This window comes from Panicum hallii, chromosome 9, assembly GCF_002211085.1.
Source record: "Panicum hallii strain FIL2 chromosome 9, PHallii_v3.1, whole genome shotgun sequence".
Classification (NCBI taxonomy): Eukaryota; Viridiplantae; Streptophyta; class Magnoliopsida; order Poales; family Poaceae; genus Panicum; species Panicum hallii.
The window spans coordinates 14,975,797-14,989,859 of NC_038050.1; the positions used below are offsets into that span (position 1 = coordinate 14,975,797).

Consider the following 14,063-nt stretch of genomic DNA (forward strand, 5'->3'; position numbering starts at 1 on the left):
TGTTCAATGGATGATTACACTCACCGGTTAAACCGATGCAACGACGGTTGATCTGCCCAAGCTGTAACGGCTATTTTTCAGAAGTGACAGTTTACATACACCGGTTAAACCGATGATGACTATTGGAGGGACGTCGGATTAACCGGCGCTACGCAGTTTTTCTGGCAGCTTTTTCTCCAACGGCTCTATTCGTGTGAGCTGTCTATATATACCCCTCCAATGGGTCATTCTACTACTCTTGACACCAGGCAACATCCAAACACACATACTATAGTCAAGAGCCACCTTGAGCTTCAACATTTCATACACTTGTTCATTCAATCATTCAAGAAGCAAGATTAAGGACTTGAGTAGAGAGAAGCTTGTGTGCATCCATTCTTTGTGATTGGTTCTTGTTCAAGTGAAGGCCTTAGCTTGTTACTCTTGGTGATTGGCATCACCTAGGCGATCTTGGTGATCGAGGTGATTCTCGCGGAGCTTGCCAAGGATTGTGGAAGCCCGGAGAAGAGATTTGTACGTGGCTTGATCTCCACCACACCGGGATGGTAAACGGAGACTCTTAGTGAGCGCCCTCGTCTTGGTGACTTGGGAGGTGACAATACTCTTTGTGAGTGTCACAACGTGGATTAGGGGTGTGTGCCAACACATCGATACCACGGAAAAAAAATCCGGTTGTCCCTTGTCCACTTTTCTTTTTCAAGCATTATCTTTCATGCAATTCATTCATGTGCTTGATTTAGGAATCACTAGTTAGCTCTACCTTGCTAGGCTTTATCTCTTTTCATCTTAACTAGCTTGTGAAGGTTGTTTAGTTATCCGGTTGGTGAATTGGAGCCTTTCTAGTTTTTGCATAGGTTAAGGTTGTTTTATCTTGTTTTAGAAATTGAAAAAGGCCCAATTCACCCCCCCTCTTGGTCCATCGATCCTTTCACCCACCACGGACACACCTCCTTCACACATACCACATCGTACTTACGAGATTTGCACTCGACTGTTTTAAACTCTCGCATAAGAGAGAAACCAACACTTAACGGCTTCCTTCACCTCTTCAATTGAGTGGTACCACGCACCCTGGATAATTTCATTCTCCCTGCAATCCGAAGGCCCGTTAGATCCGTCATCTACGACAAGATGACTGAAGTCGCTGCTTACCCATTCTTCAGGCACATTATCATCATCATCAGACGAATCGGTATTCATTGCTTCATCCAATTCACGTTCTTCATCTTGCAGCTGTTCAACAATAAAGGGTATGTTCTCCCCTTCATCAACCATGCATTGAGGTGCTGCGGTGCCACCTGCCTCAATGTTTACCTCCTCAAATTCTTCATCAATATTTTCATCCCCCAGAGCAGCTTCAATATTTATCAAAAGGTTCTGGTGCACACTGACAAGGAGTACCAGTGGCCATTGCCAATAACTTGCATTTTGTAGATAAGTTAATCAGTCCTCGTTGCTTGCAAGTGGCATCAGCTCCCAGATCAAAGCGTGAGTGGTACGATTTATGACGCACTGAACACTCATAGTGTGTGTCTCCTGATTAATTCTTAATCCCCTCATTAACTAGTTGTATAGGGATTCAAATGTCCTCTCGTGCGGTCTGGTAATTCCTCTGACCGCACAGCTGAATTCACTTAAATCTACCCCATTCGGCCCATAAATCACATTTCTTTCTCCGTAATATATACTGAAAACATATTAATACACAACGACGACCCTAAGTTTCAGCGATTCTCAGATTATATTTTACAGATTCTAAACTATTCAGAATATAAATTATACTAAAAATAAATAAAAATACTAAAAACTATTCAAAACATAACTACTCTAAGAAATATTTCCTAGATTATAGTTATTTTCAAGTAATTATACGGCTAGAATGAGAATATACCTCCAAATCGACGTGTGAACAGGGTTTCGCCGCTTCCTCTTCTCTCTTCCTCTCCTCTCTTTCTTTTTTTTTCTAATTTTTGCTGGATAAAATAAAATTTTTAGGGCAGGTTGGGGCTTATATAGCCAGGGGGGCCTCCCGCCCGACCAAAGGGTGGGATGCCCCTCAGGACCACATCCCGCCCGTTGGATGGGCGGGATGCCCCCGCAGGGACCTCTTCGCGAATAAGATAACTTTTTTATTTGCGAAGAGGCCCTCGGGGAACCTCCCGCCCGCTGGATGGGCGGGAGGTCCCCGGCCCCACGCCTCCCGCCCGATCAGCGGACGGAAGGTAACCATTTTTCAAAATATTCCCAACCGGCACCTCTTTTCCCAATTTTTTATCTTTTTTTTAAAAAGGTCTGCAATGTTTCATGGGTCATGACAGGAACGTGCGTGGCGGCTCGGCTCGATCGGCCTCAGAGCCCAAAAGGTTGAGAAGGCCGAATTCACAGAACGGGCCTCGCGGATGCCACCAACACAGCACGCCCCTCGTGCGGCCCGCTTCCCGAGCCCAAGCCCAACTACCACCTCGCCCTCTCCCCCCTATAAGGCATGAGCCAGCGCAAACCCTAGCCGACCCCTTCTCCTCGCGCTGCCGCCGCCACCGCCGCCGCCATGTCGAAGCGCGGTACGTAGCTCCCTCACCTCCGTCCGCCCTCCCGCCGATCCGGTTCCTTCCTCCGTCGCCCGTCTCTCGTCTTTGCTAACTCAGCTGTCCACTGTGTCGGAATGGAACGCGCGCAGGGAGGGGAGGGACGGCGGGGAACAAGTTCCGCATGTCGCTGGGTCTGCCCGTGGCGGCGACGGTGAACTGCGCCGACAACACGGGCGCCAAGAACCTCTACATCATCTCCGTCAAGGGCATCAAGGGCAGGCTCAACCGCCTGCCGTCCGCCTGCGTCGGCGACATGGTCATGGCCACCGTCAAGAAGGGGAAGCCCGACCTCAGGAAGAAGGTGATGCCCGCCGTCATCGTCCGCCAGCGCAAGCCGTGGCGCCGCAAGGACGGAGTCTACATGTACTTCGAAGGTAACCAATGACGCCTCCTGGTCCTACTACCGCTCGATCTCGAGGTGCCCAACCGGAACCATAGCGGGGTCTGTTTTGATTCTTTGTTTATAATCTGTATGTAGTGTGCGTCTCTGGAGTTCTGTTGCTTGTAGTGAATTTCACTGACCGCTTTCTGTAGTAGGCACCTCATCGATTTATCTATCCTCTGCTTGGAACAAGCACCTCATTGCTTGTTTCATTCTTTTCTCTGTGGGCTTATAGTAGCATGTAATGTAATGACATTTAGTGACGGAAGGACTGCGAGGTTCTTCAGCTTTACATGGAGCAAACTCTTTCCATGTTTGCATATTCCTAAGCAAACGTCATAAATGAAGCTTCTTGGAGTTGAGGCTTTCTTCTTTGTAAGAATTTCTCCACCTGGGAGTGGTCTCATATTCCATTGCCTTGGGTAGCGGCGTTGCCGCCATTAAACTTTGGGACTGGCCATGAGACATATATTTCTTATATGCCACTATATTATGTCTCTTTCAGGGGTATCTACATTATAACTTTGTTGCACAATGTCATTCCTGAGATATCATTGTTATTTGTGCATTTAGGACATTTTGATTAGTCTATTGCTGATCCGCAGTTTGCTTGATTGTGTATGTTTGAATGTTTTACTTTGTGAATGCGATTTGCTTGATCTGCTGGTTAGAACCAAGCATTTCATAGCTTGTTTGTTCTTTTTTTTGTTGGATTTTAGTAGTATATTGAACAACACTCAATGACGGAAGGACTGCGAGGTTCTTCGGCTTTTTATGGAGCAAACTTTCCATGTTTGCATATTCCTAAGCAAACGTCATAAATGAAGCTTCTTGGTGTTGAGGCTTTCTTCTTTGTAAGAATTTCTCCACCTGGGAGTGGTCTCATATTCCATCGCCTTGGGTAGCGGCGTTGCCGCCATGAAACTTTGGGACTGGCCATGAGACACATATTTCTTATATACCACTATATGATGTCTCTTTCAGGGGTATCTATATTATTACTTTGTTGCAAAATCTCACTCCCGAGATATCCCTTTTATTTGTGCACTTAGGGCATTTTGATGAGCTTACTGTTGATTCGCAGTTTGTCTGATTGTGTATGTTTCAATGTTTTTCTTTGTGAATAGGATTTGCTTGATCTACTCTTGGCTATTAGCATTTCATAGCTTGGTTTGTTCTTTTTCCTGTTGGCTTTTAGTAGTATGGATTGAACGACACTAAATGACGGAAGGGCTGCAAGGTTCTTCTGCTATATATGGAGCAAACCTTCCATGTTTGCATATTCCTAAGTAGACGTCATAAAAGAAGCTTCTTCTTGTTGAGGCTTTCTTCTTTGTAAGAATTTCTCCATCCGGAAGTGGTCTCATATTCCATCGCCTTGGGTAGCGGCGTTGCTGCCATGAAACTTTGGGACTTGCCATGAGACATACATTCCTTATATTTCATTGTATGATGTCTCCAATGTAGGACTAGATTATTTGTTTGATACAAAATGTCAATTGTCACTATTATGTAGGACATTTCGAATATTCTCTTGTTGATCGACCTATTCGTGCATGTTCTGTTAATTAGATAGATGCCAATGTCTCCCAGAAGTTTCAGGAGGATGTACAAATCATGTTGCTGTTTATTTTAGCTGTTAATTCCATATTGTGGTATTTGACTTCAGAACTGAACAATTGTTGTAAATTGCTTTTGCAGATAATGCTGGGGTTATTGTGAACCCGAAAGGCGAGATGAAAGGTAGTGTGGCATGCTACTCGATGCAATCTCTTAATCTTGGGGTCTTGGGTGCACAATTGCTCAACACATGGTTTTTCCTTTTGCAGGATCAGCTATCACTGGACCCATTGGCAAGGAGTGTGCTGACCTTTGGCCTAGGATCGCTAGCGCAGCAAATGCCATTGTCTGATATCAGGATTTGGGGAAATTGAGAGTTTCGTGTGCTCCTTATTTAGGTTTACCTGATGCAGTTTTGTACCCGAACATCTATGGTAATGTACTTGCGAGTTATCTGTTCCTGGAAATGTTTTATGATAATTGAACTCAAGTGGAAAGCACACAATCAAGGGAGAATTGTGAACCTCCTAGTCATTTTGGCAATGGGCTGGCTGGTGCTGTGACTCTTGTTTTCCTGTCTGGCTCGGGCTCAGATTCCCATTTGTGCTTTCAGAGACTCGACGATTCAGCTTGCGTTTTCTCTGTTTGGTTTCAGTAATATAATATTTCTGGTGATGGTTTCTTAGAATGGAAACTGTCAAATTGATGGATCTGGACATGAATACCATGTGTGATCCCAGGAACTGTCTTTCTATTAAGAAGGTATATAAATTTGATACATGTTATTTTCATCAAAACTTCGAATTGCCCTGGTTCTTCTGCATGATGCAACTATGGGCTATTTGCAACAAGTTGAAATAAGACTGGCATACAGAAGCAAGACTACTAGAGTAGATCTATAGCGAGCAACTCAAGCTGCGCACTGCACTTTATAACCTATACAGTATAAATTATTCCATGGGACCAAATAACAAAAATACTGTTGAAATCTGCACAAAATTTGGAAACAGAAACGGGAAACGTTTGCCAGGTCTCGCTTGCACTACATCCAGGACTCGACCGTGTGGTTGTACATGTAGGAATTCATCCCGCTGAGGTGCGCCTGCAGGGCGTCAGTGTCGAGCATATCTTCCTCCTTCAAGCCGGCCTGGAAACAAGCAATCCGATCGTGTTCAACCAATGTCGTCCAGAATTTCATCGGATTCGTATAGTTTCGTGAGATTTACTTACAATCTGATCATATTCGTCGTGGCTCTGCATCGCCCTTGACGGCTCGCCGTAGTCGTCGTTCTTGGCGAATCTGCCGCGCACGCGGGGCCTGCTGTCCGCCAGGGTCTTCCTGCAAGCGTACTGCCATTGTTGCGGCGCAACAAGAACACAGCAATGCCGTCAGTAACATGCATGGTCCGAGGTGAATTTGAATCCATGGGATGGCGCTTGCGTTCGTGGCGTCACCTACCTTGATCTTCTTGCTGAAGTTGCGCTCGTTCCGCTTCTTGATGTACCTGTGGATCTTCTCCCGTCTCTCCTCCACGCTGATTTTTGCGATCTTGAAGCTCGCGTCCTCCAGGCTCGACGCCTCCGTCGCCGCCGCGCCCGCCGGCAGCCGCCCCGGGCTCATGCCGCAGCCCATCTGGCGCGCACCACCAAGAAACGTGTCATGCCTCGTGCATGCGTGTTGTGCGCGTTCGGTTCATGCCGCGTGTTCCGGCGCTGAGCTCTACCTGCATTTCCCCGGCGTTGACGCCGAACGCCATCTGCGCCACGGCGGCGGAGTCCGCGTCGGGGCTGTGCGTGGCGGCCAGCGCGGCGCTCGCGCTCTCCATCATCTGCTGGTACTCGCCGATCTCCTCCATCCCCATCATGGACATCACCATGCCGGTGCAGCCGGCCCCGAAGAAGCCGCCTTGCGCCGCCGCGTCCTTGCCGAAGAAGCATCCCTGCGCCGCGGTCTCCATGACGCCGGCGGGGAGCAACGCGCCGGGCTGCGGCGGCTGCTGCTGCTGCTGGCACAGGGCCTCGTCCAGGCCCACGTACCCTCCTCCGGCCATCGCCGCCGCGAAGCACTCGTCGCTGTACGCGGAGGAGGTGAGGTGCATGAGCTCGGACGCCGTGCTGCTCATCTGCGTCTGCAGAGCCGGTTGTTCAGCCGCGGCGGCCAGTGGGAGCACCACCGGGACCTGACCAAACTGCTGCTCCGGCTGGGGCTCATCCCCGGCCACCGCTGCCGCGAACTGGTAATCGATGGGGAGGAGGATCTCGGTGTCAGGAACTGGTGGATCGTCTTCCTCGAGGAGCGCCGATAGGGTGGAGTCCAGGGACGGCATGGGGGAGAAGGCCGAGGCAGCGGCCGTGGCGCCCGACGACACGTTGTCGCCGTGGCTGCAGGGCGCGGGAGGCGTCGTTACGGACGACGACGAGGCGTCCTCTGAGGACGCCGTGAACATGTCCGAGGCCGCGTTCACGGCCGCGAAGAGGTCCCCGCCGCTGCCATCGTCGCAGAAGTCGAGGATGTGCGCCGCAATGGGGCTCGAGATGTCATCCTGCGAAAATTCAGAGGGTAACCAAGAACTTGTCAGCAACATCCATTTCAGACCAAGCTTCTTTTTTTTTCATCAATAGAACAACTGTGTACTGCAAACCTGTAGTGTACAAATACTAATCGTCATGTTAATGCTAAATTGAGAACTTTTTTCAAGAACACACAAAAGATTTGCACGATTCGAGATCGAAATCGCAAACCGCTAACGACTCTGTGTTGTGAAATTATTTCTGTGATTCTTTTATAGTCTTTTCTTTCCAGGGGAATCAAATGCCGCACAATTGTATTTGCAACAGTAATGTTCCATTTGCCATCTCTCTGGGGATGGCAAGAACAGTATGAGGGTACGTATGCTGGCGAATGTTACTATTGGGATTGGGGAATTTAAGCAAAAGAGATGTCCCAATAATCAAAATTCCCGGCGAAATGGATATAAAGTTCATCCAGACCAACAAGCTAAAACAATCAAGTCGGGGCATCTATTCTCTTGGTACCGCAGGGGGGTCCAAAAGCTGAAAGATTTCTTCCTGATCTTGCTTCTTTTTTGCTTTTCTTGGATAGGCACCAAACAATTATTGCACCACATGCCCGTTGGTCCAGCAAGATCAAAGCGTGCATGGCCATTGCCGATCCAATGGATTCCCGATCAAGAACAAGCAAGGGCGACAAGGGGGTGGGGGGCATGCATGCATCAAACCATGCGTCGACCGAAAAAAAGCGTTGAAGAAAGGCCCGAAAACTCCTTTCTCAGAGGCTCTGAAACTCTCAAACAATTCCAGGGAACACATTGAATTGAGCCTAATGTTGTTAGTCCAGGAGATTTACGGCAAAGGGATGGTCGTCGTCAAGCATGGTGGATCTCCGACCCCAGAACCGCTAGGGCGAACGATTTCTCTTCTCTCTTTCGCTGTTGTTGAAGGAGGGTGATCAGATTGGAGAGGATTGAAGACAAGAAAGGATGTGAAAACTCATAGATCATGCAAATGGCAACAGCTTCTATTTATAATGCCGAGAAGACGAACAACAGAAAGTTTACAGGCTATTTATAGCCCATAAGAGACGGCAAGAACTTTGGATTCAACAAGCAAACAGTACTACTTGCTTATTTAGGAGAAGGGTTTACAGATATGTCATATTATTGGCCAAATCTTAATTTACGTGATCTTTCAGCAAAAAATCGACGGGAAATTAACTATTTTTGTGCATGCTATGTGTTGTAATATAGCTCATGAGCAACTACTTAACCACCTCTTTGCCTATCCAAGATTAGTTTCCCTTACTCCTAGCTCGGTTTTGACCGAGACATCGTTTTATTTTCTTTTACCCTTTGTAGGTAGAAAGTGGCATTTTTTTAATTACTCATGTTCATCGACAATGAAAAAATATGCTGAATTAAGCTGCGCATCACCATGCCTCGAACTAGCAGCTCGGGCAATGATTAGCACCAACTGAAAGTTCTCATGGGCAGTGATGTTTAGAGAGGCTACCAACTGAAAGTTCTCATGGGCAGTGATAACATAGAACTCTTTATATTCGTGTATAAATTTGCAAAGTATATTTTTCCATATTTTCAGATAATTCCTTGTTATGTATTGTATCGTAAGACAGAAAATATCAGTTGAAATGTTGTGTACAAGGACCTAGCTAGAGAAGAAAAGTGAAAAGACATTCTCGCTTTAGCGTGAGCATCAGCAACCCTTAGGTTGGTGACATATCAAGCCAAGCCATCAATTTTGGCAGATGCTTCTGAAGAACTAGATGCCAGACGTCACAAAAAGTAGTGAAGCGTGCACACGATGAGTACGTGATTATGCAACAAATCGTAAGCGACTCTATCTCATGATTTATTCATGTAATAGTGTAACATGATTCTCTAATAGGTCTAGAGGTTTCGACAAATAACCAAATCCTTCAATGAAAAATAGTATGGACCTTACATGAGTGTTGATGGTTGCAAAGATAGTATAGAACTACAAAGAAGGTGCACACATACTATTGCAGAATTGCATGCAATCTTCTGGAGCAAGGCGCAACATCGATAATAGCGCATATAATAGATGCCTAAAGCAAGAACTCCTAAAACAAGACCTTGTTCTTCCTCGTGAACTAAGTGAGATGATAACTTCATAGTACTTGTTAATTAGTTTAAACAAAAGCATTAAAACATTTGCTTAAGAACATGATATATCCACCTTAATAAGTTACAAAATATACACTAATTTATGAGTAAAAATGCATCTAAATTTCAATAAAATAAAAAATCAATTCAATTGATAACATCATAGTGACATTAAAACTAGGAGAGATAGACAAAATTAAAGAAGATGTTGGAGCAAATTACACTGCATATCTCATTTGAAGATGTCTTGATCCAGTTCATCACAAACATCATCTTCACCTATCAGGGGCCACTAAATCTTCCTAACGATGGTGTTAATAAGCTAGAGAAAAGGTAGAGAAGGTGTAGGAATTGAGAAACAAGGTCGTCTTTAAGACATGTATCAACTATATGAGAACACAACCAACTATATATAGAGTTTAGGCAGATGCCTTAGGTGGAGGTACCGTTTGATACCATTGCTCCTAGGTTGCATCTCCAACATAGACGTGTGTGTGACATGATTAAATTTACACCAACTAGATACTTTATTCCATTAAGTCACCGAGATCAAGTCTGATAATAATTTTTACTCGATGGCAATTTTCAAGCTGTATCCTAGCCTAGACATGTGTATACTTATCGTTGTGACAACAGGGCGTGCTGATGATTTAATAGGTTTACTTCATAATAGAGTTAAATGTTATATTTTGATCACTTGGTTGTATATATTTTACTTCATTAATGAATTACACTGAATATGAGATATTTTCATTTGTTATTTTCTAGTGATTGGTAAGTTCTCATTTGACCCAAAGTACATATTTAGTCAACCACAACATAAACAAAATCAATATATGTCCACTTCATTAAGCCAAACTCGAATTTTATTTTTCATAAAGCATACCCAATTATTTGGATAATATTATAGTTTAAAAGGGAGAAACCTTATTCTCCAAAACTTAAATTTCAATGTTTTAGATTTGTGTTATGGGGTAATGAGTATATAAGTTAAAAAAATTAAGTGTAATAAAATTGCCTTAGTACTTATATTATTATTTATGCCTTTTTATCACTACAACGTTTGTAGTTTTCTCCAACAGTTATAGTGATTGTCAACAGCCTTTTTATCACTTGTTTTCTGTAAATCTTTAAAGGTGTAAGAGGCGCGATAGCAATCTACTCTACCGCCTCTGTCTTATAATATATCTACATTACGGGTTCAAAATTTGTCTCAAATATAGTTACATTTTGAGTTATCATCCCACCTTTTACATGCGAAGGGACAAAAATACCCTTAATCCTCTAAACCCCCTCCGCATGTGAGTTAAAACGGATGTGGTCATTGACGTTAATTTTGGTGCACAACTAATCTTGCCTCAAGTTTTTGCCAGTGAAAAAAATTGCATCTCGATTGCCTTCACAATTTAACCAGGCTGAATCTGGCGCCAAATGAACTAGATTAGTGAGAACTTATTGTTATCCTAATGCATATCTAGCACGAATCTAACAGAAAGGAAACATGGGTAGAAAAATAGCGCTAGATGCGGAGCCATGCAAAGCTGATAGCGTGGCCAAGAAATTGCCGCGTGATTAGTGCACGATGCAGCGGTAGAAGTTAACCTAGAAAGCAAACGTGGGCAGAAAAATAACACTAGATGCGGAGCCATGCAAAGCTGCTATTGTGGCCAACAAACTGCCGCGTGATTAGTGCATGATGCAGCAGTAGAAGTTAACCTAGGATAATTTGATATTTTTTTTACTTTTATCTTGTGACTGTATCTGCAAGCACATAGGTTGTAGATTTTTTTTTTGTCTTGTGACTGGAACAACAAACACATTGGTCCGTATATGTGAACAATAGCTACAGGGAATTGACCCCTAAGTGCTGGCTGAATCTAGAAAATTTAATATATACGTTCAAAATATAGCTATGTTTAGAAAACTTTCGAACAGATTAAGGAGGCTGATGAAAAGAAGCCTCCTCTAGTCTCTCGAAAAGGTTGATTCTAAGCCATGTGTTAACAAAAAATAAATAGATAAAAAGTTGCACCATTTGTACCTAAAAATATGTACCACCTGTAACTAAAATACCGTACCACTACCACCATCTACAGTTGTTAGTTATTGTGAAAATATGTATTTGTTGTTTATTTTTTTCTTGCTTTCTCCACATAGATAAATTCTTATACCTCCTTTAGCAATATTCATATCATTGTTTTTTTCCTTTTCTTACCTGCTATTAGAAAATAAACATAGATATGCTCATTAATGAGCAAAACTACTACAACACTAACAGGCTATAAATCAAAATTGTCGATGATAGTTGACAAGGTCACCAAGATGGTAACAGATTGTTTGTTTCTCCACAATATCCCATATTTACTCTCTATATTTTATTAATATATTATTTTCACCATTTACTTTGTTAATAAATCTTTCACCGTCTTCTTTCTTCTTTCTTAGCCCATTGCTCCCTCCAGTCCGTTTTTTAGGCAGCTAGCTAGCGAAGGATACGTACACGAAATCTCGACCGCTGCTCCCAGGCGGGGAATAGTCATAATGGAGGTATCTCACTTCCTGCTGGTGAAAAGACAGTGGCATTAGCACGATTCGTACACATCTCTCGGTCCTTTTTTACATCTGCACGTAGAGTCCCCGCCATCGACGCGCGCACACGCGTCGCCGAATCTCACCCTGTCTCTCGCTCAAGATATTTGGAGCAGGGGCTCGAGGTATCCGGAGCCGAAAGCGGAGGCGTCGATCGGATCGGCGCCTGTACGTCCCGATTCGTACGCGAGCATCAGGCCACGAAAGCTATAGCGTGGCGCCGCCGGTGCCCCGGTCGGGAAGTCGGAGCTGACCCGGCCCGTCGCGATCGGTGCCCGGCACGAACCCCCAGGCCAGGTGATCTCCGATCCGGCGGTCGCTGCCGTCGAGCGGTCTCCGGGGACTGACGACAGCGCGCGACATGCCCCGGAGCGAATGGAACCCGGTCGGGTCGGCCTCCGCCGCCGTGGCGTCGGGGGTGCGGTGCAGTTACCGGATGGTCAAAGCTCGTACCGGCTGCGGGGCGGCGGGGTGCGTACGTGCGCTTTACGCGTTCGCTCCCACTGGCCGGCCGGAGGCGGCGAGGTCGACCGGAGACGGCAGAGACGGACAGAGATCTTCACCCCGAGGAGAGATGCAAAAGGGGACGAGACATCCGATGCGATTCCTCATCGCTATGGATTGGAGATCGACGCCGGGAGATTTTATTGCTGGACCGGATCGGAGCGTTTCGTGCAGGCAGGAAAACGGGAAAGATTTGGATCGATCGGGTCCGGAGACGAAGCATGCACAACACGTTTATCTGGTTTTTTTTTTTTTGCAGAGAGGGACTCTGCCTCAAAATTTATTTTCTAAAAATAAATAAATTTAATGATGATCCCTTTACTTTCAAAACACACGCACAAAAAAATATTACTCTTCTCTCAAAAAAAATGTTACTCCAACAGCACGCTGCAAGTACGCGCACCAATTCAACGAAACCAATGCGCGCGTGCCTTCCGGGCCGGCCTTATCTTTTCCGATCCTCGCGCATGCAGCGCACGCACGGATCGCAGCTAGCGCCGGCTGGGAATCCGTCTCCGACGCATCACTAGGCCAACTCCCCGGACCCCAGGACACGCTCAAAGCGCCACCCTTTTCCGTTACACTGGAGGTAACTTGCACGAATAATGCACGCAAGCAGCCAAAGCCGACCCGCTGCTGTCAAACTTGAGATGAGAGGTAAGAGCCGTGGTACGTGTAACGAAGATCAGAGATGCATGCGCCGATGTGCGGGGCTAGGCCACCCAGCTCAACGATACGTGTGGAGGTTTGGGAGCCATCGACGTGACACTGACTGAAGCGCCGTTTTGCGTGGAAAATAGAAAGGTGCAAAGTTCGTATGGGCTAGAAAACAAATTTTATCTGTAGTATCCGCCTCTTTCTTGGTAAAAATGCATATGCGGTAATCCGTATTTATTTTCTTTTCGCACAAACCATGCATGTGTGTTTGAACAACCACTATATATATAAATAGGAGTAGAACCTTTAATTGTGTTTCCCTATATTCTTCTTAAGTGTAGTATTGCTGGTTGCAAAACTACAATTCTCCCCTCCATATCTTCGTCGTCTCTCCCTACTTTGAGGTTCGTGCAAAACTCTAATACTTTTACTTTTGCGCACTCGTGCATTTAAAAATTACGAAAAAGAATTTTATGAGTACATGTACACGATGGTAAAATACGCATCTCGTACAAATTTGTGCAAAATAAGTACAGCCTACATTCACTTTTAATTTACAGGACGCTTTGGACAGCAAGATTGAACTGGTTGCAGCTTGCAAGTGAAAAAATGATGCCTAAAACAATATATAGATTTGGCCGGATGGGGACAAATATCTACGGAATCATCCATTGCAAAAGTCTCGTCACCGCCGGTTGACAGGTTTGACGAGTATCACCGCCGGATCGTAATACGAGCAGGTGGTGATACGCATCACCACACTAAGATATTTTTCTCTCCCTCTTCTCTCCCTTTCATTATCCATTCTCGGTCCTTCTCTCTCCCCGTTTCCTCTCCTTCTTCCACACCGTGAAATCCCACTAGCGCCCCTCACTTTCCCCGCCGCCCCTCCCTTCCCCAACGCCGCCTCCCCTCCCCCTTTCCCTCTTCCCTGGCCGGGGTGTGGATCTGCAGCGGAGCAGCGTGTGGCCGTGTGGAACTGCGGTGCTCAGGGCGGCGGCAAGGAGTAGCGCGGCGGCGCATGGCAGCGACGCGGGGCGGCGGTACAAAGCCATGGTGTAACAACCTGCTAATTAACTCTTTTATGCTTTCGTTCTCACTTCACGCAAAAGGTTGCAACCG

At 45.6% G+C, this 14,063-nt stretch overlaps 2 protein-coding genes across 4 annotated transcripts; one reads left to right on the forward strand and one right to left on the reverse strand.

Moving 5' to 3' along the window:
• Positions 1 to 2,489: 2,489 nt before the first annotated feature.
• Positions 2,490 to 5,073, forward strand: LOC112876011 (60S ribosomal protein L23). Its single transcript, XM_025940039.1, has 4 exons — positions 2,490 to 2,561; positions 2,678 to 2,962; positions 4,672 to 4,713; positions 4,800 to 5,073. The coding sequence occupies exons 1-4, from the start codon at positions 2,549 to 2,551 to the stop codon at positions 4,880 to 4,882; spliced, it is 423 nt and encodes a 140-aa protein (XP_025795824.1). The 5' UTR covers positions 2,490 to 2,548; the 3' UTR covers positions 4,883 to 5,073.
• A 167-nt stretch (positions 5,074 to 5,240) lies between these two features.
• LOC112876010 lies at positions 5,241 to 9,533 on the reverse strand. 3 transcript variants are annotated; one of them, XM_025940036.1, is made up of 5 exons: positions 9,414 to 9,533; positions 6,255 to 7,073; positions 5,990 to 6,163; positions 5,761 to 5,880; positions 5,241 to 5,677 (listed from the first exon to the last, which is right to left on the reverse strand). In XM_025940036.1, the coding sequence occupies exons 1-5, from the start codon at positions 9,462 to 9,464 to the stop codon at positions 5,573 to 5,575; spliced, it is 1,269 nt and encodes a 422-aa protein (XP_025795821.1). In that variant the 5' UTR covers positions 9,465 to 9,533; the 3' UTR covers positions 5,241 to 5,572. The 3 variants fall into 3 exon arrangements, with proteins under 3 accessions (XP_025795821.1, XP_025795823.1, XP_025795822.1); XM_025940038.1 differs by lacking the exon at positions 9,414 to 9,533 and adding an exon at positions 7,898 to 8,025; XM_025940037.1 differs by lacking the exon at positions 9,414 to 9,533 and adding an exon at positions 7,173 to 8,025.
• Positions 9,534 to 14,063: the final 4,530 nt, after the last annotated feature.